General features: G+C 45.1%; 1 protein-coding gene across 1 annotated transcript; it reads left to right on the forward strand.

Moving 5' to 3' along the window:
• Nucleotides 1-4,336: 4,336 nt before the first annotated feature.
• On the forward strand, nt 4,337-4,639 carry F5J12DRAFT_722211 (uncharacterized protein; the record flags this gene model as incomplete). Its single annotated transcript, XM_051741353.1, has 1 exon — nt 4,337-4,639. The coding sequence occupies one exon, from the start codon at nt 4,337-4,339 to the stop codon at nt 4,637-4,639; it is 303 nt and encodes a 100-aa protein (XP_051599100.1).
• Between the last annotated feature and the right edge of the window lie 20,628 nt (nt 4,640-25,267).

Here is a 25,267-nt window from a genome sequence, read left to right on the forward strand (position 1 = left end):
GTGACATCTTCTGTGATGGTAGAGTCGGTGGCAGCAGTTTGAAAGTCAGTGATGTACTGTTCCACTGAATCTTTCTGTTTCATGGTATGCAATTTGGCAATTGCAGTACTGGCAGTGTCAGAGGATGTGAAAGAGTTCTTGAAATCATTCATACAATCAGCAAAGGAGCTGAAACTTGGGGGGTTCTTTTCCAGAGATGTTTTCTGGAAGGTTGCTGCCCAGGAATGAGCAACACCTTTCTTCATATATGACAGGGTATAGACAACCTTTTTGGTGTTGCTGTTGTAAATTTCTTCGTTTACTAAGAGGTAGGTCTGTACAGAGTACAGCCAACTCATAGCATTCTTTTGGTCACCATCAAAATCAGACAGGGCACCAATCTTCAATTCAGTGGCTTTGGTGGTGATAGTGCTGACCATTGCCTTCGATGATGAACCAGCCATCATGTTCAGAGGTGGGGGTGGGGGTGTAGGAAGTGTGGTGGCAGGTACTAGTGGGATGGGAGTACTGAGTGTGGCAAGGGACTGAGTGAAAAGGTTCAAGAGGATACTTGCCTTTCATGGATGACATCCCCATAAAATCTGAGACCACCCACTATCAGTGCACAGATGGTTCCTATGAGACTATCCCAGAGAACCCTGGGATCTGGAAGTTCATCTGGAATCACTGTATAGTTGTTAACTGCATCCTTCAGCATTTGCAGAACATTGGAGCCACCATCTTGGCAAACAAGTTCATGCTAGCTGCTCTGTCCACTGTGATCATTGGCCACAAGTGCACTTTTGAAGGTTGTGTTCCTGAAGAAAGCAAAGTGCAGAAGATCTGCAACTGGCCTGAGTGCCACAACCTGACACAGTTTCACAGTTTCCTTTGTGTCTGTGGTGTCCTCCACATCTTCATCAAAGACTTCACCAAGATCACACGACTGCTAGTCACACTCATACAGAAAGACATATCATTCACATGGGATGAGCTGCAATGTGCTGCCATGCAATGGCTCAAGGATGAAATCATAAAGTCCCCCACACTCCAAAGGATTGACTATGAGTGCAGTCATGAAGTAATTTTAGCTGTCAACACTTTGGTCATTGCAGTTGGCTACATCCTTTATCAGCTTGGCAAAGATGGCAAATGATACCCTAGTCACTTCAGATCCATTACCCACAATGAAGTGGAAAGCTGCTACTCCCAGGCCAAGCTTGAGTTGTATGGCCTCTTCCCCACATTGCACACAGTACACATATACATCTTTGGCCTCACTAACTTCACTGTGGAGGTAGATGTGAAGTATATCAAGGGCATGATAAATAACCCAGATCTGCAGCCTAATGTGACAATCAATCACTGGATCACTGGTGTCCTCCTCTTTTCATTCAAACTTGTGCATGTTCCTGCAGACAGGCATGCTGGCCCTGACAGCTTGTCCCACTATCCATAGTTGGAACTCAACCTGCCTGAGGATGATGATGATGATCACAAGGATTGGCTAGACCATTTTTACTCCTTCTCTACAGAGGCTGTCAATGACTGCCCACCTCCTATGTCCCTTTCCAATCAAGATCATCATTCCTTACTGCCACCTGCATCCTTTTATCTTGCATTCTCTGCAACTGCCCATGCTGATAACCCTTCCAATACCCCTGATGACCCTGCCATTCCATGGTCTGTGAAAGCTCAAGCACACAAGGCAAAGATAGAAATGATCTGCACATTCCTCACAGCCTCCTGACCTTACTGATGTGCAGTACTCATCTTTCTTTAATTTGGCCAGCCACTTCTTCCTCCTAGATGGCAACTTATGGCAGTATTGCCTCATCAAAGAAGTGCATGACAACCTTGGACACAAAGGTGTCCTCACCATCTGCACCCACCTTCTTCTCCACTTTTGGTGGCCTCTTCTTGTCAAGGATGTGAAGTGGTATGTTTGCACTTGTCATGAATGTCAGATCCACCAGACACAGAAGCTTCATATCCCTCCCACTGTGCCCATGATTGGAGGCCTGTTCCATAAAGCTCACATTGACACAATGCTAATGCCCAAAGCTGGTGGCTACTACTACATAGTACAGGCTCAGTGCATGCTCACCTCATATCCTGAATGGCACATGCTTCATGTGGAAAATAGTACTGCACTTGCATCCTTCATCTTCAAGGACATTCTGTGCTGCTGGGGTCAACTTGCTGAAATTGTCACTGACAATGGCCCAGCATTCATTCAAGCCTTGGATGCCCTACCACACAATATCATATCCATCACATCTGTATCTCTCCTTACAACTCTCAGGCTAATGGCATTGTAGAGTGTTGCCACTATGATGTGCATGAGGCTATCATGAAGAGCTGCAAGAACAATGACTGCCACTGGCACACTGTTGCACACTCTGTGTTCTGGGCTGAGCAAGTCACCATCTTGAAGTCCATGGGTCTATCCCCCTATTTCATGGTACATAGTGTTGAACTGCCATTCCCATTCAACCTTGCTGAGGCTACTTTCCTTTTGCCCCTATCCCATAGTGATATGACACCACTGACTACCATAGAACTGATTGCTTGGTGCATGTGCCAGTTACAGAAGCATCAGGATGATCTAGACCAGGTCCATGATAATGTCCTCTGCACATGCTTCCAGTCTATCCAGCAGTTCAAAGCCACCTTTCAGCATCACATTAAAGACCATAACTTTGCTCCCAGCACCCTTGTGCTCATTTGCAACTCCCATGTAGAGAAAGAACTGAACTGGAAAACGAAGCTGTGGTACACAGGTCCCATGGTCATCCTTTGTCAGACCACTGGGGGCTCATACCTGCTGGCTGAGTTGGATGGCTCCATCTCCAGACTCTGCTATGCTGCATTCTGCCTACTTCCCTACCACCTGTGGTCTTGAACCTGTGCAACTGTGACTTGCATTACTGGATTAGATGATGAAGAACTAGACCACCTTCTTGATGAGGCTGAGGATCACCCCACTGATGATGATGTCAAGGCTTTTGCCTCAGACAGCTGACTATCCACCTTTTCCAGTACCCACAGTCTGTCCATCCTGCCCTCCCTTTGTCCCCTCTCCCCTCATGATACCCCTGCCTCCTTCCACAGCTCCATCCATGTCCCCATGGCTTCTTCTGCTATCCTCATTCCTTCTCCTGCACTAACTGGGGACAGTCAGCATTCAAAGTCCCCTGCAGGGGTGACCGACATACCACTTGATACCAAACATAGCTCATTTCTCCTTATCTGTTTTGCCCTGGGTTTTGTCCAGAGACCTCTGTTCCACCTCAGGTTTTGTCCAGTGATCCTACTGATAGCTAGTCCTCGTCCTCACTCAAAAAACATAAAAACCTCTAACAGAAAGTCAAACACTGTCCAGAAAAATAACAAAAATGAGTATATAGCTAAAACAACATCCATCCTACTCTCTTACTAGTCTCACTGATCCCATCCTTGGCCACTGTATACTGCAGATGCTCACACCTACCCCACACATTTTCTCTTTGAACATGCAGTCAGCATGTGCCCCTTGATCCATTTTCCCTTCAGTTCTTCTGCCTCCTTGCAATTGATACCCAAAGACTGTCCCAGTTACCCAATACACAATCCCTTCATTCTCTCTTCAAGAAACCATCACATCTCACTGTTAACACCATACTACAAGGACTCACCACTGAGAGAGGTTGAAAGTTGCACAAAGAAGACAAGTCCTTCTCAGTGCCTTATGTCACAACCATGCAGGATGGGAGAAGGCTTGATATCTTCCCATGCTTAAGGCACAGGGCACAGGAGATACAGGGTGTGAAACAGACTCAGGTCTACATGCAGTACAAATGGCTACTCTACTCCCAACTTTGCCAGGGCCTCTGACAGCTGCTCAATGTGAACTTGCAGACAAAGGTTTGCTACATGTGCAGCAATGGCCTCAGCCTGTACCAGCACAAGTGTCTGAGACAGACCTGTGGCAGTCCTCTCGTCTACCCTGCCACACATGGGTGCCTTTCCCTTGCCATGCCCACAGGTTTTGACCACCTCCATGACATCATTGTTGTTGGTCCACTTTGACAGACCAGCCTTCAGGGCCTTCATGGATTGCACTGTTGCATGTTAGTTTTGGACCTGTTAGGACAAGCCTGCCACTTAACAACTGATGCACCAGCCTGTGCCTTCTTCCCTGCAGCCTTGCTTTACTTTTTGCAACCTTGCTTGATGTGTGCAAATGTGTCACACATTTTCCCCAAGGTACCAGTGCACAGCATGTCCTTCAGTGTGCACTGCATGCCAACAATGAGAACCCACTGTACTGAAGCTAGTCACAGCATATAATAATCTCTGTGGTGAATTGCAGGGTATGATTCAGCTGCAGAAAGCACCTCCTGGTGTAATTGCTCCTCCTCCCATACCATCTAAGGGTATTTTTCAACTGGATGTTGATAGTGATATTTGGCAGGATGTTGGAATTGAGGAGGGTTACCCTGATCCCCCTGGTTGGCTTGCTGATGAGGGTGTGTGCAAGGGAATAAGACTTTTGTTGGAGGTTGATTGTTGCAATGAAGAAGAAAGAAGGTTGTTAAGAGAGCAGACCATTTTACAGGAGTGGTTTTCTGTGGAGTGGCAAAGTGTAGAGGCTGCTCAGAATAATGCTGGTGAGTAGAGTTATTATTGATATCACATGGTTTCTGAGTTTGTCACTTTGTAGATGAATGTTACAAGTATCATGTGCAAGCACAAAAGGATAGCCTGGTGGAAGCATATACGAAATGGGAAGCCAAGGTTTGACATATACCACATGCTTGGCCTCCATCAAGGCCTGGGGAGCCACAGCAGAGGACATAGCAGCATTTCATTCAGCCCCTTACAAGCCATGTGGAGTGCCTGCCATACACCATGCAGCTGAGCAACAACCAGAAGACTATGACTGTGAGTGGGAGGATTTGATATCAGAAGGTGATGAACTATTGGAGGCCATTGGAGAGATGGCACTTTCAGAAGAGTATGATATTGGACAAACAGATGAAGAGGAATTCACAGAAGATGAAGGGTGGTTGGAGGGTCTTGAAAATGGCTACTTGCCATCCTCATCAATTCAATTACCATCAAAAAGATGTAGATACTAGAGTTTGGAGATGTACATTGAATGTCTGTAATATGTGATCACATTCACATCAGGAATGTAAATATGTTAATGGAACTACTGAAAAGTGCAAAAATTACAAGCACATCCCTGAAGAATTGGCAGGAAATACCAAAAATAGGCATGAAGGATCCCCTAGTAAAGTGGTTGGCATTATGCATCTAGGTGGTTACTTGGTAAATCTCCACACCATGGTTGGAACACCCACTTGGAGGAAGTTGGCACAATCACAACCAATTCAGGGGAAAGATTCAGTTGTGTCATCTCACCAGCATCTTGAAAGCAGTGCAGTTGTGAACATGAGTACATTGTGTCAGAACTAATGCTCCAAACAAACTGGGGAAGAAATTGATACTGAGTAAGCTGCACTCACTCAACAACAACTGGGGTGCTGTGACACATCATTGACATGGACTTAACACTTTCCACCTTGGGAGTTCTGAGATCCTTCATGGCAGCATTCATGACTTGGTTTCATGCCAGATTCACCTACTGAATGCACCATGTACCCCAAGCAAAACAATGTGTGGTCCTTGGCATGGAGTGTCCCATTGAGGTCCTATTTCAACTGGGGAATGTTTCATTTGGGTCATTTTTAGCATGGAGAATGTCCCATAGAGGTCCAATTTCACCTGGAGAAAATTTGATTTGGGTCTTTTTTAGCATGGAGAATGTCTCATTGAGGTCCAATTTTACCTGGAGAAAATTGCATTTGGGTCTTTTTTAGCATGGAGAATGTCCCATTGAGGTCCAATTTGCCTAGAGAAAATCACATTTGGGTCCTTTTTAGCATGGAGAATGTCCCATTGAGGTCCAATTTCACCTGGAGAAAATTGCATTTGGGTCCTTTTTAGCATGGAGCATGTCCCATTGAGGTCTAATTTCACCTGGAGAAAATCACATTTGGGTCTTTTTTAGCATGGAGAATGTCTCATTGAGGTCCAATTTCACCTGGGGAAAGTGTCATTTGGGTCCTTTTTAGCATGGAGAATGTCCTGTTGAGGTCCAATTTCATCTGGAGAAAGCTTCATTTGGGTACTTTTTGGCATGGAAAATCCCTTACTGAGGCCCTATTTTGGCTGGGGAAAGCTTCATTTGGGTCCTTTTTAGGATGGAAAATGTCTTCAGCTGGAGAAAGGCCCATCTGGACCCCAGTCACCCTGACATATTCAGGATAATGTATATTAATTATGGAAAAATCCTTTTCTCCCACCTCTATCAAATGGCAGGTGTGGAGAATCCCCAAGCATGGTGCTGGAGAGAAGATTTTCCCTGCCAGTGGCTGGAGATACCTGACCTATTAAGACTGCATAGGTATATACAGCTGTTGAAATATGTAGACCTAATTGGTCTCCAAAGGGGGTTGACTGAAGTGATGTGGAACAGGTGCCAATCCCCATTGTTCCATTTCAAGAGATTGCTGTTTGGATGGAAGTTCACCTACATAATTGATGGATATCACTGATCCCATTAATGGAATGCACAAAATAACTACTCACTGTTGCATATTTCTTTGAACAGATCCCTCATCTCTGATCATTTGGCCACCATTGTCCTCATCCACTGCCAAGTCAAAAGATTGGATGGGTACATTTGGAATGAGTGGGGGAGGCATTGGTTCCCCTTATATCCTGCAATTGAACAAGCAGGTTAGGTGCAGAAATGGGTCAAGGAAACCTGTCCCTCAGATTTGACAATTTGTGGATGATGGGTGGAGGTGATGGTTCCTGCACATTCTGCAAGTCTGCCAGACAATTGACCTGCATAGTAACATCTTCTGCAGGTGTTGAAGACCTGCCCATGATTCCCATCCACTGGAGGGGTTGGCTCCCTTTCCTGCAGGAACCAATCCAGCAAGTTTTCACATGGATCTATAGCCAAAAGACATTTGTTATTGAGCTTGGAGAGAAATCATACCCACTCACCAGCCACAATATCCATGTTCAACCAGCTATATCCACCCTTCCACTTGAGACAATTGGCAGAGGGGTTGGCTCATGCATCCCATGCAGTTGTACTAGCCTCTGCTCCAGACTTTTGGATTGTTTCATGCATGAGCTAGATTGCCTTGTCTCAATTGATCTTACATTAGCTGTGGATGGCTTAGGTCACTGGATCCAACAATGAAGACAACCTCACCTCAACAATGGAAATGAACTTGGTAGGGACTGTTCAGTAGACATATTTGACAATGATGGGTTCACTGATAGCTTGATGATCAATCAAGATTTAAACTTGTAGGAACAATGGCAAGAATATCATTCACACCATGGGAAGCAAGGTTGGACAATGGTGGATGTAGCCAAATTTTGGAGAGCAGCAATATGTGGGAGATGAGCAGCAATATCCCCCTACATAGATAGCTACCAGTCACTATCCACATGGCCAATACATAGACCTGTCCCACTCAACCTTCCCACTTAACTATCCCTCTCCCTGATATCAAAGAATCCTCTCACAACCACCATGGTGTCATGAGGCTACCATACATGCCATAAACTTGTATTCTAAGGTGTAAAACTAGGCCAATCCCTCTATAGACCAGACACAAGTTCCAAAAAAAAATTTCCCACTCTGACTGTTTGAGGGATTTGACAACTACTTCCACTTCCAATTGCTGCCTGTTTGCTTCCACAGTCTCTTTGCTATCAGGAGATGGCACATCTGCATCCTGGCCTTGCAGGGGCCTTTCTGACATGAGGTGACTTCCAGGTGCTCCCAGGGACACCCTGTGTCACATTTGTAGATGCTGCATTGGTGGTCATGGATCCATTATTGTTGGACTTGGATGAGTATTTGGCCCCAGGTCGATGTCAATTCATGTCCTGGCTCACTTGATTCCAACAGGGCCTGCTTAACACACAGCACAAACTTGTTAGCCATAACAGCTGATTCAACAAGACCAAACTTGCCTTGTGCATGTGCTTCAGGGTGGATTTCAGCTTTCCACCTTTTTTTCCACTTGTTGACCCCTCTTCAGTTGGGTGGTCAGTGAAGGGAATGCTCTCCAACCCATCTTCATCTGCATATCCTGAGTAGTCCCATAGTTCATTTGTGTACTTGCTCCCTGAGTGCAGATCAGGGTTTGCTGCAAATGCAAGTTACAGTGGGAAGCTCACTATTCAGAGATGTTGCTGATTTCTTTGGATTGGATAGGGTGGGCAAATAAGTGTCTTCATCAGCTTCATCATTGGAATCATGGCCATTGCTTTCCCTCCCATTATCATCAGTTAGCAATTTATTTTGTGGAAGCTGCACTGGGGTCTTTGCATGGGCCAGATGTGCAGAGGGCTACTTACTATGGGAACCATCAGCTGGTGGGAGATTTGAGCAGGAAAAACAAGGGAATGGTGTCTTGGCATGGTTTTGCCTCCCACCAGATACCTGAAGACCAGAATCATGTTAGTGCTGATCTGTTGCACATGAATATCACACATAGCACACCTTTTTAGATCATCTGTTCCAACATCACTCACCTCAGCCTCACTGTGATGATCCAAACTGTCATCTGCACTATCATCCACACTATCATCTGTGCTATCATCTGCCACTCCCTCTTCCTGTGCTTTACACTTGCCCTTGACATTTTTCCTTCCAGGATGCTTTTTGCATTTGGGGGCAGGTGTCTTTCAGTATTTCTGCTGCCTTGCAACCTGGAGGGGTACCAAAGTTCTATCCACCAGTGGCTGCAGCTTGCCAGATCAATTGATCCATTTCTGAAATCCAAACACATCATTTGGATGGGATTCCTGTCACTTGTGCCAAAAGGACAGCAGCTGGGTAGCTGTTGTCATCCACATGTGACTTGGGTCATGGTTGAAGGTAAATCCTTCAGGAAGATGGCAGGCTGCTATCATTTCTGCTTGATGATGACCAAAATTCTTGAACAGCACTGCTGATGAGGGATTTCTGCATGCTAATCCTGATAGCACTCATCAGATATTGAGGACACTAAATACTCTGGCCACTCATGGTAGTGAGCAGTCACAAATCCATGAACTGTTTTTTGTAGCAGGCTGCTATCATTTCTGCTTGATGATGACCAACATTCTTGAACGGCACTGCTGACAAGGGATCTCTGCATGCTAATCCTGATAGCACTTGTCAGAGATTGAGGACACTAAATACTCTGGCCACTCACAGTAGTGAGCAGTCACAAATCCATAAACTGTTTTTTGTAGTTGGTCCTGGCTAAGGCCCATGATCTCTCCTATCCAAATCTCTTCCTTGGCATTTTTCACCAAACTCATGGAGTCAACCTTGCCCATCTTCATTGCTTTGGCAGCTGCCTTTTTCTAAGCATGTTCAGGACTTGACTCACCATGCTTGAGCAGTGTTCCTGGTTCCTCAAATGTTTCCCCAAGGTAATCTTGCCAGCTTCCTTCCAGTGTGCAGACATCTTGGAAGGGGATCCCATCTGCAATTTCATTATTGAAGTCACATACTTTCATGGCATGAGTCTTACCCAGGACTAGAGGAGAATATGGTGGACTCATGTGCATGCCTGTATAGATCCCTCCTCATTTTTCCACCCAGCCATACACACTATGTGCATTCTGCAATACCTCCACATCTCCATCGCAAAGTTTTGGACATACTTGTACCCATACTTGGCTGCATTCCTGGGGATCAGAAGAAGTTGAAGACTGGGAAGTTGACCTCATATAATTGCACCTTGCTTTCATCTCTGGCATGGGGCCTCCCCACCCATTCCACCTTTCTGCTATATCTTCAGCTGCAGCCAATTGTTCCTCAGTCAGGTCATCCTAAATAAAAGCCATCAATGTATTCTGATACTGTTGGATCTGCTTGCTTCCATGAGTATTGCCTTCTTCTACTTTCATTTTTGCAAGCTTCTCCTGTATTTGCACTTGGTACAATTTGCAGACCACTGCCCACACAGAGTATTTGTAACTGGATCTAAGGGTAATGCAGGGCTTCTTTGAATGGAGGGGCTTTTTCAACCAATCTTGTATTAGCTACAAGGATGCTTTGAATTGTGAGCATCTGAATCAGATCTTTTAGAGCACACCTTGCACTTGGTCTGGACTTCACTCTCTCTCAACTCCTCATTCCTGTCCAATCCCTGCATCTCCTCCCATATGGATAGCAGGACTGCAGACTTCTTCTTCCTCCCTGCTTGCCTCCATTCCTGGTGTTGGTGCCCAAGGATCTCCAACTCTTCCACTTCAAACATTTCTTCCTCCCTTTCCCCCACATCTGATGGTTCTATATCTCACTCACCATCAGCATTATCTCTTTCCATCTGATCCCAGGTGTCTGATTCATACTGGGACTCCATGGAGTATGATGTGGTATGATGTATAATGGTGTATAATAGATGGTTAGCTACTAAGTTTTTTTGCACCCTTGTTCAGTCTCAATGCATTTCAGTACTAGTGCAGTCAGGCCAAGGAATTCATTTGGACATCCATGAAGCAACTGAAATATCCAATGAGGCTGATCTCTTTGATGGGATCCTGCCCAAAGGTGGGTTAGCTCCCAGTTTTCACCCAGGCTGTCAGTTGGCTGGCCCAATCATATCCATACTTATATTGATACTGAACATCTCATTTCACTTTCATCAGCTAATATAGCATCCAAATTCACCATCATAATCCAGGAAAAGTGACCAGGTAATGTTGCAGCAGGAAGGGAATGTGTGGGCAGGGATTGAGCAGTAATAAGAAGGCAGTGCCATGCATTGTGTTAGGCCAGTGTAGTTGCATTTGTATTTATGCCCTGACATGTATTAAGGTACCAACATTGATAGAGCTAAATGATAAAGCAACTTGCACTAGCAGTAGCATTTCTAATAACTGACCTCATACTGTGATATCAGCAACCTCCAGATGGCCAAGGGAAGCACTCAAAGGGGCATGAGAATGATTGGTCCTACCCCAGGCCATTGGGTCAAGCAGCTGGAAGTCAAGACTTGGAGAACTGGAGGTAGATATAGATCATGATTGGTAGAAGTTGCGATCAAACAGCTAACAACCCCTGTTCATTCTCCCCAATCCTCACCATCCAAGCATTCAAGGTCTCTCACTCCCAAAAGCACTTTAATGCATGGGTGGATTCAGCCTTCAATGGACATGAAAGTATGAGCCCACCAGTCCAGCAACTGAAGTTACTGCAGAAAAAGGTTTGCAGCACTTTCACCAACCTGAAAGCAGACTTCACATGGTGTGTCAGATGCAGAATGATTACATCAGCAAATGGGTTCCACAGACGGGGGAGTTCTTGAAGATACTCCTGGAGCTGGAAGCCTCCACAGAGCCAAGGAACTGCACCTGTTGTGGCAATGATGGGATATACAGATGTCCAGATTGCTTGCATCAGCCCCTATTCTGCACAGAATGCTGCTGAAAGAGTCATGAGAGCCTGCCTTTCCATAGGATCCAACAGTGGACAGGGGACTTCTACAAGGAATCAGCCCTCCACATGGTGAGAGATCAGTTGGTTTCCCAGAATTACATTCACATCAAGACCCACAGACTGGCATTCAGTTGCACCTGGGACATGGCAGAGCACCCTGTCCCCATGCAATCACACAAGCCCAGCAAGCAGCAGGTGAACCTCTACCCATGGATGATCAAGAGTGGGAAGATGTGGAAGATATTGAAGAAAACCCAAAGCACCTGCATCCTCCAGCAGGGTCAAGATATCTCACTGTCATGGATGTCACAGGTGTTCATTTCATTGTAGTGAATTGGTGTGAATGTGAGACTGCAGAAACCCAGTACACCCAGTACATACAGTTACTCAGAGCCAAGCTATTTCCCTCAACGTTCAAGAAGCCAAGCACTGCATTCACATTCACAGTTCTGGATGACTTCCTGAGGGACATCCTGGAATGTGGAATGTCCAGTATGAACTATTACAGCAAGTTGTGTTGGATCACATCTAGTGTGTTTCCACACCTTGTTCAGTTGGCTAGTGCACAGTTTATGCTTAGAAGAGGCCATAACCTCATTTCACATGGACAGAAAGGATGTCAGGGAACAGGCATCAGAATTGAAAAAATTGGCTATGGCATGCCATGCTGATCACATTGCATCTGAACAATCAGGTTTTATCATGGATGCCATGATTTACTTGAAGCTGCACCTTGAAGTGGGCTCCAGTGAATCCATACAGCAGACTGTGTTTCTTGATGCAAATTCAGAGCAGGGTTATGCTTTGGATGATGGTTGACTGGATGATGTGGGGGATGAGTTGCCTGCTTCAGATGGAACCCCAGCAGGACCACAGGACAAATTGCCACTTCCATCCACTCTTGGCATTGACACATGTTGAGCTTGAGGGCTTCAAAATCTTGCAAAAATGAAGCTGAAGCTTCACACAGGTCAAGCTAATAATGCACTACATGGCCTCCATCTTATGTTGGCAGACAAGGCAGCTGTCTTTTGGGGGGTAGTGCACACAGCTAAGAGCTATTCTATGAAAACTTGGGCCTGGGATATGATCTGGGCTATCAATGTCTCAGTAAAAAAACAGGCCACAATTTATAATTGATGCAGAGATGCCATGGTTGCACTTGGCACAGGAGCAGATATCTTAGGACATTATCAAGAGCTTCATAAAGAAGACCTGGCTGTGCAGACAGCAGCCTTCTCCCAAAATGCACAGGAGCACTGCAGAACTCATCTTCCATGGTTTTGGTCAATCAATGTCCCATGGGACACAGAATCAAAGAGTTGGGATGTCTGAATGTATGTTGACCTTACCATTCAACAGTGCTTCAAGGTTGATGAATTTGCTTCAATTACTTTATTGCATTCATTGGCTGGAAGCAAGATCTGTCAAAGATCATTGGGACGAAGAAGAAGAGCTCATAAAATCAGAATTTCAATGGGCTATAGGTTTCTTCAGATTTTGAGCAAAAGAATGGCATAAGATTCAGATGGGAAGCAGGACTATTGGAACTCCTGGGGTGTGGTGTTATGCAGCAAGGCAGAGGATGATGTATTTGAGGTTGGCAGGGCATGCTGAATGCAAATGGCAGGCCATGAATGCAACTGATATTCAGTTTGTCTTGGAGAAAGACTTGTAGTTAAATGTTAACTCAATGTGAACCCACAGTTTCCATCCCCTGCTCTTGCATTCCACCCTGTAGCTGATGGGCAGGTCAACAGGTACTTTGCAGGACATGTCCAGTGGAAAGCTAGCTCATTCAATCACCTTCAGCATGTTTTATTTCCATTGTGGAGATGTCTGGTCTGACATGGGTATGTATATCATTTGTCTTGAAAGGCTCATGCATCTGCAGGCTGAGATGAATGGCAACAAACCATTGTTGGGAAACAGAATATTTATTGCTCACTGCAGAGGGTGAATTGGGCACTAGTGACTGGCTGAATGCCCTTGGTTGCATTTCTGTCTGCTGAGAAATATTTATCTGCTCATTTGCCAAGCATCTGCCTATCCAAATACATTGGCTCCTGCATTAGCAGAATGCAACATTTTCCCTGAATTGAACCTTGTGAATCTCACATTCCACTTGTTTGCACATGTCCCACCTGTGGGCATACCCTGGATCCTATGTTAGTGCAATGAGAATATTGCTTTGCATTTGCATCCAATGACCAATTGCTCTCAGCCTTGCATCTCACACAGTCCACTTAGTTTGAAGGGTTCTGTCTATCAGGATCCATCAAATGCCATGTTAGCAGGTCAAGACAGTCCATATCAACCTTGCATATCATGCAGGCCACTCATTCGGAAGAGTTCCATCTATTGGGATCCACAGAATGCCATTTTTGCAGGCTGACATCTTTCTTTGCATTGTTATCCTATTATTAGTTGTTATCTTGTTTTGTAACTCCCAAGTGAATACTGTAAATAGCATAGCCTGCTCATTCACCAGGTGTCCATCTATTGGGATACATCAGCAGCTGTATTAGCAGAATCAGATGTGTTGGCCAAATCAGACTATTAATTGCATTTGCATCTGATGGCAGGTTGCTATTGCATATCACACAGTCCACTCATTTGCAAAGGTTGTGTCTATGAGATTCCATCAACTCTGGTTGTAGCAGAATGAGACCATCCTGCTATCTCATTTTTTAAGTTTCAAGTTAACTATTCTACATCACAAAGCCATGCATTTGTTAAGCTTCTGCCCATCAGGATATATCAGCAGTTGTTTTAGTAGAATGAGATTATCCTTTGCAATTCTGTTGGCTGTCTAGCCATTATTGTCTTTTTCTCACTCTGAAATAAAGGTTGAATATACAATCCAGCAGCTGTGGTCAATTAAAATGGAAATATAAAACAACATCATACAGTGAGGGACAAAAACATTGCAATGTTTGTGAGGTGTGACTTGCTGCTGATGTAGCTCAGGCTATTCTGCACAGATAATCATGATAGCTAGACCATTGGAACAGAGTGACTCCAAGCTTTCCAGAGCACTAGGTTTCAGCCCAAACAAAGCATTACATGCTGAGAGACACCCTATTCTTTCTGAAAATTGCATTGCAATGCTTTTGTCCCTGACTGGTGAAATAGTGAAAAGTGACCTTTTGATGGGATTGAGGGCATGAAGGACGGGAAAATATGATTACATAATAAACCACATGATCTTCCAGATGATTTGTCAGCATGTAAACAATGACAAACATTGGACTTGTACCATTAATCCTCCCTCTTTCACCACAACTCATGAAATCATCTCTCTAGCTCACATGGTCATTTTCTCAAGGAATTCTTATCAAATACTGGTGGCCACTGCAGTGCAATCAGTATAACATGCTCTCAGAACCATCAATCCCTTAAAAAACCTGCTGTCAGTCATTCCCTGGACTGTTTCCCCCCCATGCCTGATGTGTTCTGGGACTAATCAGTACTTGGAAGGCTAAGAATTTTTTGGAGGTCAATCTGGCACTTCAGAACATGATGAACAAACCAGTCCCCTCTCAACTAATGCATTTCTGGCACAGGGACAGTGGTATGGAAGTTGGGGTGTGTCAAAACCTCCTTGTGCTCTGAGCACTATAAAGAGGGTTCACTAGATCTTGCTCTGATGTGAACTGTAGATGACTGGGGAAGGATTATTTGGTCATATGTGACCAAAGGAAATATTCAGGGCCAGATGGAAGCACAAGATTCTGCTCCATGGCAGTTCAGTAGCATATCCTTCTGATGACACCTAGGGGTAAAGAAGGTTTTGTCTTGCCCTAACTTCCATACCACTGTCCCTGTGCCAGAAATGCATTGGTTGAGAGGGGACTGGTTTGTTCATCATGTTCTGAAGTGCCAGATTGACCTCCAAAAAATTCTTAGCCTTCCAAGTACTGATTAGTCCCAGAACACATCAGGCATGGGGGGGAAACAGTCCAGGGAATGACTGACAGCAGGTTTTTTAAGGGATTGATGGTTCTGAGAGCATGTTATACTGATGGCACTGCAGTGTCCACCAGTATTTGATAAGAATTCCTTGAGAAAATGACCATGTGAGTTAGAGAGATGATTTCATGAGTTGTGGTGAAAGAGGGAGGATTAATGGTACAAGTCCAATGTTTGTCATTGTTTACATGCTGACAAATCATCTGGAAGATCATGTGGTTTATTATGTAATCATATTTTCCCATCCTTCATGCCCTCAATCCCATCAAAAGGTCACTTTTCACTATTTCACCAGTCAGGGACAAAAGCATTGCAATGCACTTTTCAGAAAGAATAGGGTGTATCTCAGCATGTAATGCTTTGTTTGGGCTGAAACCTAGTGCTCTGGAAAGCTTGGAGTCACTCCGTTCCAATGGTCTAGCTATCATGATTATCTGTGCAGAATAGCCTGAGCTACATCAGCAGCAAGTCACACCTCACAAACATTGCAATGCTTTTGTCCCTCACTGTATATACCACAGAGGAGTAAAATGATAGATGGCCTTGTTCACCCTGCTGTCCTATCCACCCTTTTCTCATCTGCCAGAGGCCCAAAGAGATCAATGAGGTCATCACCCAATGGTCATCCATATACCCAAATACACAGAGCCTCCAGCTTGTGAGCCATCCTGTCCAATGTCTGCATGGTCACACTGCATTGTATTTGGAAATCATACATTTGATCCTCATAGTATTGGCAGTGGGCCTCAGCATTGCAGAATTGATGTTCCAAATCTTGGATTCATGCTTCAAATGTGTTGGACATTTGCAACACCTTGGCAATTGGGGCACAGATGGGTGACAGTGCACTGGGAGTTGCAGCAGTTGTGAGTTGGATGGGTGCTGCTGTTGTCAATGGGCAGGTGTCAGCTTTGAATACAAGGGTTAACAATGATACTTAGCATAAATGCAGAGTGATTAAACATACCTGCTACCATAGATTCCACTGCCTCCTGTGCAACAGATGGGCCAGCCTCAATGATTGAATCTGCTCATACAGTGGCTGGGATTGGGCAGGAATCCCTGCATTTGAATGCAGGAACACAAATCTCTGAATAAAATTTGAGTCAGCAATAGTGGCGTTCAAAATAAATCTGAGTCAAACAAATTTGGCCCAGGAATCAGTGTGAGCATGGCAAGCGGGTCCACTGCATGTGGTTTAATTCAAGCTCCGCTTGAAAATGCCTCCCCATCATCCATGCACAAGACGCTCTGCACGCCTGCAAGCGAGACAGACAACTATGATGGCATCGACTCCCCCTCAGATTCCAGCCAGAAACGCAGGTTCTAATCCTCCTTTCCCTTCTCAAGTTATATCCCTGCCCCAAAATAAGATCTCTACGTCCCAGAGAGGGAAGCCAAAGACCAGGGGATCCAAGTCCCAGGCTACTGGCTCTCGCAAGCAAATGATGACTACCCTGGGAGGTCCTCCGTAGGAATTGAGGGAAACCATTTTCTGGGAACGATATCCCCACCTCACTAGCACACTCCTGAGCTGGCTCTTGCAACATCCTGCTGTCCTATTCAGCAGCACTAAGCAGTGAAGTGCACAAGAAGGCTCTGCTTCCCTTGGAAAGCCCCATGGGCAAATGAAGAAAGAAATTCATGCTGTCATTGCAAAGGTGCTTTTTGCAAATGATCCAGAATATTGCAGTGGGTATGAGATACAGCCAGAGAAGTTCAATATGAGTGTCTATGCACGCCTTGCAACGTATGTCTTTATCTAATGATGGGAGATGGCATAACTCAATGGTCAATGCAGGTTAAAGAAGAGATATCGAGAGCAACTTGATCATTTCAAGTCCACTGGTGGTGGGATCATTCCTGGTGATGCGAGGTATCCAAACCTGCTGGGTGAGTCTGTTAGATCATGTTCCCATTCGGTCCCACTGATGATCTGGTTTCAGTTGATGCCGTTGCACATTTCCCTTGGTTTGAGGAATGTGATCAAATGTGGAGGGGAATTCCATCAATTGACACCCACCCACAAAACTCTACTCCTGGCCTCGATCGTGCTGGCAATTTTCTTGTGATTATTCAACCCGATTCCCCCTCTGTACCCCCCCCCCTCCCTCCAGTACTTCCCAGTCTGTGCCAGATTTGTTTGGAGAGTGTGATGACGATGAGACCATGGTCCAGCAGATGGAACATCCAGGTTTTCCTGGTGTCGTCACTGATGATGACTGCATGTGTATGGAAGAGGAGGGAGAGGAGGCCGGTGGCAATGAAACAAGAGGGCATGATATCAACAAAGAAGAATGTGACAATGACTGGATGCATGATTCTTCCCTTCTGACAGCAGGCCCAAGCCAATCAAATACTTTTTCGCCAGCAGTCCCATCTTTTGCTAAGGCAAGTTACCCATATCTCCTAAGTGGTTGCACTGTACAAAAACTAACATGAACAATCTAGTCTTTCAGTGGCCCAAGTGACTTTCATAATCAGCAACCTAATCCTCCTGCTATGAAGCACAAGACACCATCCTGGGAAAATCGCAGTACATTCCACTCTTCCCCATACCCCAAGCGCATCCCATCATTGACTTCAATGGTCACATCAACATCGTCGCCACTGTCTATCATCACTAAGAGTCATGGCCACAGTCCTGGTTCTGTGGTGTCGGGGGGAAGCTCAGGAAATGCAAGATCTGTCTCCAAGCTCGAGGTCATGCTAGCAGAGAAGTTGCAAGGACTTTCAGGAGATACTTCTGACTGAGAATACCAGATCGCTCTTCTCAAGAATGAATGTCACATCACAAAATATAACATGCACATGCGTATGAAGGAGATTGAGCATGATGAGTGCAAGTGTCAGTGTGAACATAGTGAAGCTGACAAGATCCACCATCGCATACTGGAGATGTGGAACCATGACATCCAGCTCCACAAGCTGGATGCAGAGGCGTTTTCTAGGGAATCCGAGGTCCTCAAGCTCAAGCTCAAGCTTGTGGAGATCAAGGCTCAGAAGGCCCTCGCTGCTGGTGGCCAAGCATTGTCCTCTGCTACTCCTACATCATTGATAATTACTCCTGCAGATCTTCCTCCATCCCTTACCTGATGTTGCTTGTAGGACGAACGAGTATGTTTTATGCATTTGTCCAAGTTGTCACCATCGCCCTTTGTTTTTTTTACAAAATGCAAAATGTATTCAGATTCGTATCCCTCTCTCCACGATCAACCTCTCCATTAAGTGCATGTGGAATTGTTGTCCTACTGATCCTGGTTCTAGGGCCAGCAGCATATCATTGTCATTCCCTTCGTCAGGCTCCCCTTCCCTCATCGCCCAATCCATCGTCCCTTGCTCCAACTCTTCACAGTGCCTTTCTTCAAATTGCACAACCATATTGTGCAGGATAAAGCAACATGTTATCCAGTACACAGCCAGATCCATATTCCCTGGTTTGTTACCAATTTTGATACAGAGTTCTCTCAGTGACTGAAACTGGCCTTTCAAGGCTGCAAACACATGCTCTACCCTGACTCGAATCTTCTGAATTGTCAAGGATGTGCCATGGAACACTTGGTAAGTACGTACCTTTGAAACATAATGATTATATGTGTTCTGACACTTTGTCAAGTTCCCCCCTCGTGGCTTTTTAAATGGCACAACACACCACTTCTCTGAGGGATACGCTGTATCAGCCCAAGTCCAGTGTCTGTGTGGCATAACACCGATTGGATCCTTGAAGATCCGTGTTCCCTGAAATGCATATGCATCATGGACACTCCCCGGATTCCCCAGCACATAATCAACAATGGCCAAGTTGTGTGGCATTATTACAACCTGCATGCCCATAAGTTGTCTGTTTCTGCATGACATCATACTCACCTACCTGACAGTTTAGTGAGAAATTTGATTTGCGGTCGTAGTAGCTGTCAGCGAATGACTTCAGTCGCACATAAAGGTTAACAGTCATTCCATCCGCAGCAAAAACTCCGTTTCTCCAAGACCAGCAAGTTCGTGGCTCCGCAAATTCTCATGCATGCCTCAGTTCTGGGGATTGCACATCTGGCACATAAATGAAGTTGTCGTGCTTGTCCAGCAGTGCTGCCATTACCTGGTGAGTACAATTGATGACTGTTCTGACACTAACACCTGCCCACTGGGCAGCATCCTCAGGTGAAGATGCATTACCATGGTGCCCACACAGAAAAGGAAAATTGCAAGTTGAACGGCCACAGGTAATTGTTTGTTGTTTGACTTGTTCAAAAATATGTAGTGGTCACTAATTTGGTCTAAAATGTCATCGAATATCACAGGATCGACACGCAATTTTTTCCGGAACAAGAGTGGTCAGTGGATAGCAAAATGATCAAGGAGTGGCAGTTGAGATGCACGCATCATTGGTACACCTGGTTGCTTGAAGACTCGTGCCATGTGGACCTCATCATAGAGCGCCCAAATGGTCTGCAGCACTGCTGTATATGGAGCAGTTATCCTCTTCACAGAATGGAGTGAGCTGAGGGACAAGGACGACAAGGCAGACATGGATGAAATTGGAGATAAGATCATTGGGGACAAGGGTTTGGACAAGACATCTGTCCAGTTGCCATCTGACATGCTAGAATCGGAGTCATTGTCATCAGCTTCCATGTAAGTCCCTAGCTGCTGCAACTGCATTTTGGTGACTCTGACTGCTGCATCACCCAGGATCTCTAGGGTCTCTTGATGAGCAGACTTATGGACCATTGTGGCAGAAGGAGGACAGTGTTATCTACTCATATCTAATACCATATCCGAGCTGCCCCCTACAAATATTGCTTGTGAGTGAATGTTCGAACTTAGATGTTGAATATAAAAAGACATGATGTCATGCTGTGTAGCACAGCACTCCAAAAATGCAAAGTGAGTGGAGGTTTAAAAAATCGGAACTTGAAATTTGTCAAAGTCACAGCTGAAGTTTCTGCTAGGGTTTAGTGCTGAACTCAGCCAACTCAGCTAGGGTTTAGCACCAAAATCACTCCAACTCAGTTTATTTTGAGCACCACTAATAAATACATGGAAATTGAGAATGTACTGAGTGAAGATCCCTTGGGGATTGTCTCTCCCTGGTTGGAGGGCCCAGTCCCAGAATTGATGGCTTTGGAAGCCATTGAAACATGTCACTTTAGGGGATGTTCCTTTGGGCCTTGGGATTCTTGGGCCTCCATTGTCAGGGACAGACTTTCAGCTCACTTTTTTCCCCTGGCTTGTGATGGATTCCATCAAGGTGGAGTGGCAACACTGCCTTTGGCATGGCTGCATTGAATCTTGTGACCATTGCACAGGAAGCAGGACTTCTCAGGGTTCCTGTAGCATTGAACCTTGCATCTGTGGCATGACTTACAGGAATGGGGGTTGGGGGAAGGTGTCCTTCCAGCAGCTATGGCAGCACAATTGTATAGTCTGTCTGATGGTGGACAAGGCTTGCATTTCAATTGGCCTTGAGCAGGAACATTGTCTTCATCATTGGTTTCTGCTGTTGCCTTCCTAGAGCAGCATTGACCTCTGGAGCAATGGGACATTGTTTTTGTGGCAGCTTTCTGCTTCTGCCTGCCTCATGCTGGTTCTTCTTCATTCTCCTCCTTTTCTGGCACCTCATCTTCACCCTCATCATCCACCTCCATCCTGTGCAGGCTCTCTGCTATCATTTGCTCCACCTCTGCCTCAGTTGCTTTCTGTTTTCCTTTGTTGCTCCTAGGCATTTTGGTCTCTTGAGAAGGTGGTGTTGGTGTTGGCACAACATGAGGCATAGGGAGGCCCAACCAGTGGTAGTTGTATCATTGCTCAATGATGTTGAGCCACTCATGGTCAGCAACATCAGTTTCAGAAGGGGATAGGGCAGTCCTCCACTCAGGCCACAGGTGGTTGATTGTGCCAAGGTCTTCATGCCACTTTAATAACATGTTGACACTGATGAGGGTCATTGGAATCTCATCTGTCCTAGCAATGAGGTTGCATACAGCATCCTGAATACATCAGTGAGTGAAAAAATGTGATGACACTATGATGCACTAGTTCATCATTTATCACCTTAATGGCACCTCTCCACTTCATGATCTTTTCTGCCTTCCCCAGCTTGCTGCTTTTTGCAATATCCTTGAAGTAAATTTGAAGGATGCACTTGGCTGCAGCATTGAGCTCAGGCAATTTCTTGAAGACTTTGTGAGATGACAATGACAACATGGTTCTGATGATGAGATGATGGAGTATTTCAATGGTGAGAGTGGTGATGGTGATTGGAGAGTGGAAGAGTCAGAGGTTAAAGATGGATGATGAGATATGTGGATGTTGCATTTTTTATCATGCCTATGAATGATTCCCACAGCATGATGGCAATAACAGTACAAGTCGATAATCCTGAATGCATATATGAAGCAGAGGCTCAGATAAAAATATTATGCATTGTTCTGGAATAACATTGCCATTTGTTTTGCATGTTTCCCATCTGCCCCAATGGCAGAGTCCTGGCTCACAGCTACATAGACCAGCACCTGAGATTCCAACTGAATAGGCAAATCATCCAACACAAAACACAATTTATAGTGGGAAATTCAGATACTCTATAGTGTGAGAGGTTCCACTGTCTTCAAATCTTGTCTTCCTGGGCCTGTCTTATATTGTGACAGGGGGATAACCCAATATGGATAGGCCCATCCATTTGCAGTGAGCTATCTATGATACAATGGATTGGCCCATCTTATGCAGTGCCAAGGGTTTGTAATCCTGCAATGGATGGATTGGCCCATCTTATGTTGTAACACTGGTTTTTGTTTTCCCTTATCTGCTGCCTGAGAATACCATGGATGGGCCCATCCTTATGTAGATCCATTGGATCTCCCTTTCTGCTGCCTGAGAATGCCTTACATTGGCCATCCTTATGTAGATAGCTTGGATCTCCCTTTCTGCTGCCTAAGAATACCATACACAAACTCATCCTTATGTTGTGACAGGGGTGCATCTTGCTAGATGGGCCTGTCCTTATGTTGTGACACTATTAAATGATATTACTGACAGGCCCATCCATATGTTGTGACAATATAAATAATACTGCTGAAGGGCCTGTCCATATGTTGTGACACTACTAAACAATGTCACCAATGAGCCTGTCTTTATGTTTTGACAGGGTACACCTTAGTGGGGCCAGGCCCATCCATATGTTGTGATGATATAAATGATGGTGATGAAGGGCCTGTCCATGTGTTGTGATGATGTATGTGAAATTACTGACAGGCCCATTGTAAGGCATCTGCATTCCTTGGATGTGTAAGCCCCTATCATCTACCATTCCACAACTATCATTACATTCCTGGACCTCTTGCATCCACCATTGTTCATGTGCTACCTTCCCATGCCCTCACTCCCTCTCACACAATGCTATACCCATGGCCACTGAGCTCCAGTTGCTTCCCTTCCTTTGGACTCTTTCCTTTAACATGGTCTCTGTTCCCTTTTCATTAGTAGTATACCCTCAGCCTCTGTTGCAGCCTGTCTTGTGTGTACATGCTGTTGTGTGGCTTTCCCTTACTTGTACTCTGTCTTACTTAGGTTCTGGGTTTGCCCAGACTATAAAGCCCTGTACATAGATACAGATTGATACCTTTTGGCACTTGGAAGGTCACTACAAGTTTCTTTTTCACTTTGTCTACACTGCATGTCTTGCATACCACTGTGCATGAACTATGTATACTGCTCACACTGCTTGCATCACCAGTACTACTCCATGGACCATGCTGCACATGTCACAAATCACTACCACTACAAAGTGCTGGGTCCCACCTTCTAGTCTTGGCAGTCCAGAATCCCTTGGGATGAGCAATTCATTCCCATCAATTTATTGTTGTTACCTAAGCCATCTAGCTTGTATTATACAGCTACTTGGACTTTTCCTACAACTGGAGCCCACTGCAAGGGATTCTGCTGTCACTTCCAGAAGGTTGCTCAGGTGCACTGCCAAACACACTGAACTAGAAAATTTATGCCTGCACTTTTGTCAGTTGCTGGTTGCCATTCAACTTGCAACTTTCCTTTTCCATGCAGGGTATTATGGGAATGTGGCATCACCAGAGGACATGGCTCAGTGGGCTGGGGTTAGTGTGGGATTGGTGATCAATTTCACCAATTGGGTCATGGTCACAATACTGGATGAGCACAACACATTTGTCAATATTCCCCCTCACAACTTGGAGGATATGGAAAGAGCATGTACCTTCACTGAATCATGGACATGTCCAGCATGGAGAAATGGAGTCTTTGCTGCAGATGGCTCATCAATTCCACTCTTCAAAAAGCTCCAAATATTTGGGGAGAGCTTCTATGACAGAAAATTGAGGTATTCACACAATTGTCAGGTGTGTATTTCAATGCATGCAAAATGGAATACTTACCACTCATAGCTTGTTATCATGCCACACAACCTTCTCATGGTTGACTATGGGCTTGGTCACCCTGGAAGTGTCCATGACACATGGGCATTTCAAGGTACTCCCATCACACCACAACTGGGAGACCTTATCCCTGAAGATCACTGGACCTGGGCAGATAGTGCATATCCCATGGAGGAATGGTGTGCTGTTCCTTTTAAAAAACCCAAGGGCAGGTGGCTATCTCATGATGAGAATTTATATAACAAATATCTTTCTAAGGTGATACTTACCTTGTACTGGTATGCATGCTAATCATGTTGAAAGGTCCACATCCACATTGAGCATGCATTTACTGCCTTGAAGGGTCAATTTCAGAGTCTCTGCAAGCTGCGCTTGAAAATCCAGACCAAGAGGGATGTTAAGGTCACAGTTTACTGGGTAATGTGTTGCATCATCTTGCATAACATGGTGATCCATTTTGAGGAGGAGATGGTTAGCATCATTGAGCCCTCAAGTTGGTGGGCAATGGAGGAGGGGTTGGGCCAACAGGAAAGTGACATGGTCATGGTAGGAGAGGCTGTGGGAACACCAGGTCAGTGATTTCAAATGAGGCTGTTAGATGAGCTGTTCCAATATCTGGGGTGCAAATGTACCTAGTATAAACAGACCAAAATGGTCACCATATAAAGTTGAAGGAGCATAGCTAGTGATGCTGTAGGAATCAGCTAAGTCCCACCCATTGACAATGAGGGTGCATAAGGGGTCTTCACAGGATCTGGGCACTTTATGACTGACCTTGGAGAAGTCACTTATGATACCACATGCATTCTGCAAATGAAATGTACCCTACATTGCATCTTGATACAGTGTTGGGGTGAGTATGGGGGAGACAGAGACATAATACAGTACAGGGTGAGCATGTACTTAACAATTGTGCAACACACTGGGACTGAGACACAAGTACAACAGAGAAGACAACAAGCCAAGCCAAGATGCAACAATGGATTAAAAAAAGAAACAGACATGATCACAAAGGGTGGCTGGCCTAAGCAGTGGGGTCAGAAGACATTGAGCCAGAGCTGCTGCCACTCTTCATGAGCTCTGTGAGTTGAATCTTGAGTCAAAGGGTTTTGGCCTCCCTCATGAAAGCATTTTCTTTGGCATTCTTCAGCTTGATATCAAGCTTCTGGAGCTCCTGCTCCCTTTGATGCTTATCCTCCATGTCTTTCCACTGCATCCTGAGCTGCTCCTTCCTCAACTCAAGCTCCCAATCGTTCAGCATATACTGCATTTTCACCAGGTACCATCCAGTCTTACCAGAAGACAAGGATGCTAGTATCAACTCAGCCTCTTGACTCAAGTCAATGACCTGGCTTTGAAGTTGAGACTTGTTGTGAGCAACTGGGAGAGAACT

This window comes from Pisolithus orientalis (genome assembly GCF_024613125.1).
Source record: "Pisolithus orientalis strain OTSU chromosome Unknown F5J12scaffold_17, whole genome shotgun sequence".
Classification (NCBI taxonomy): Eukaryota; Fungi; Basidiomycota; class Agaricomycetes; order Boletales; family Pisolithaceae; genus Pisolithus; species Pisolithus orientalis.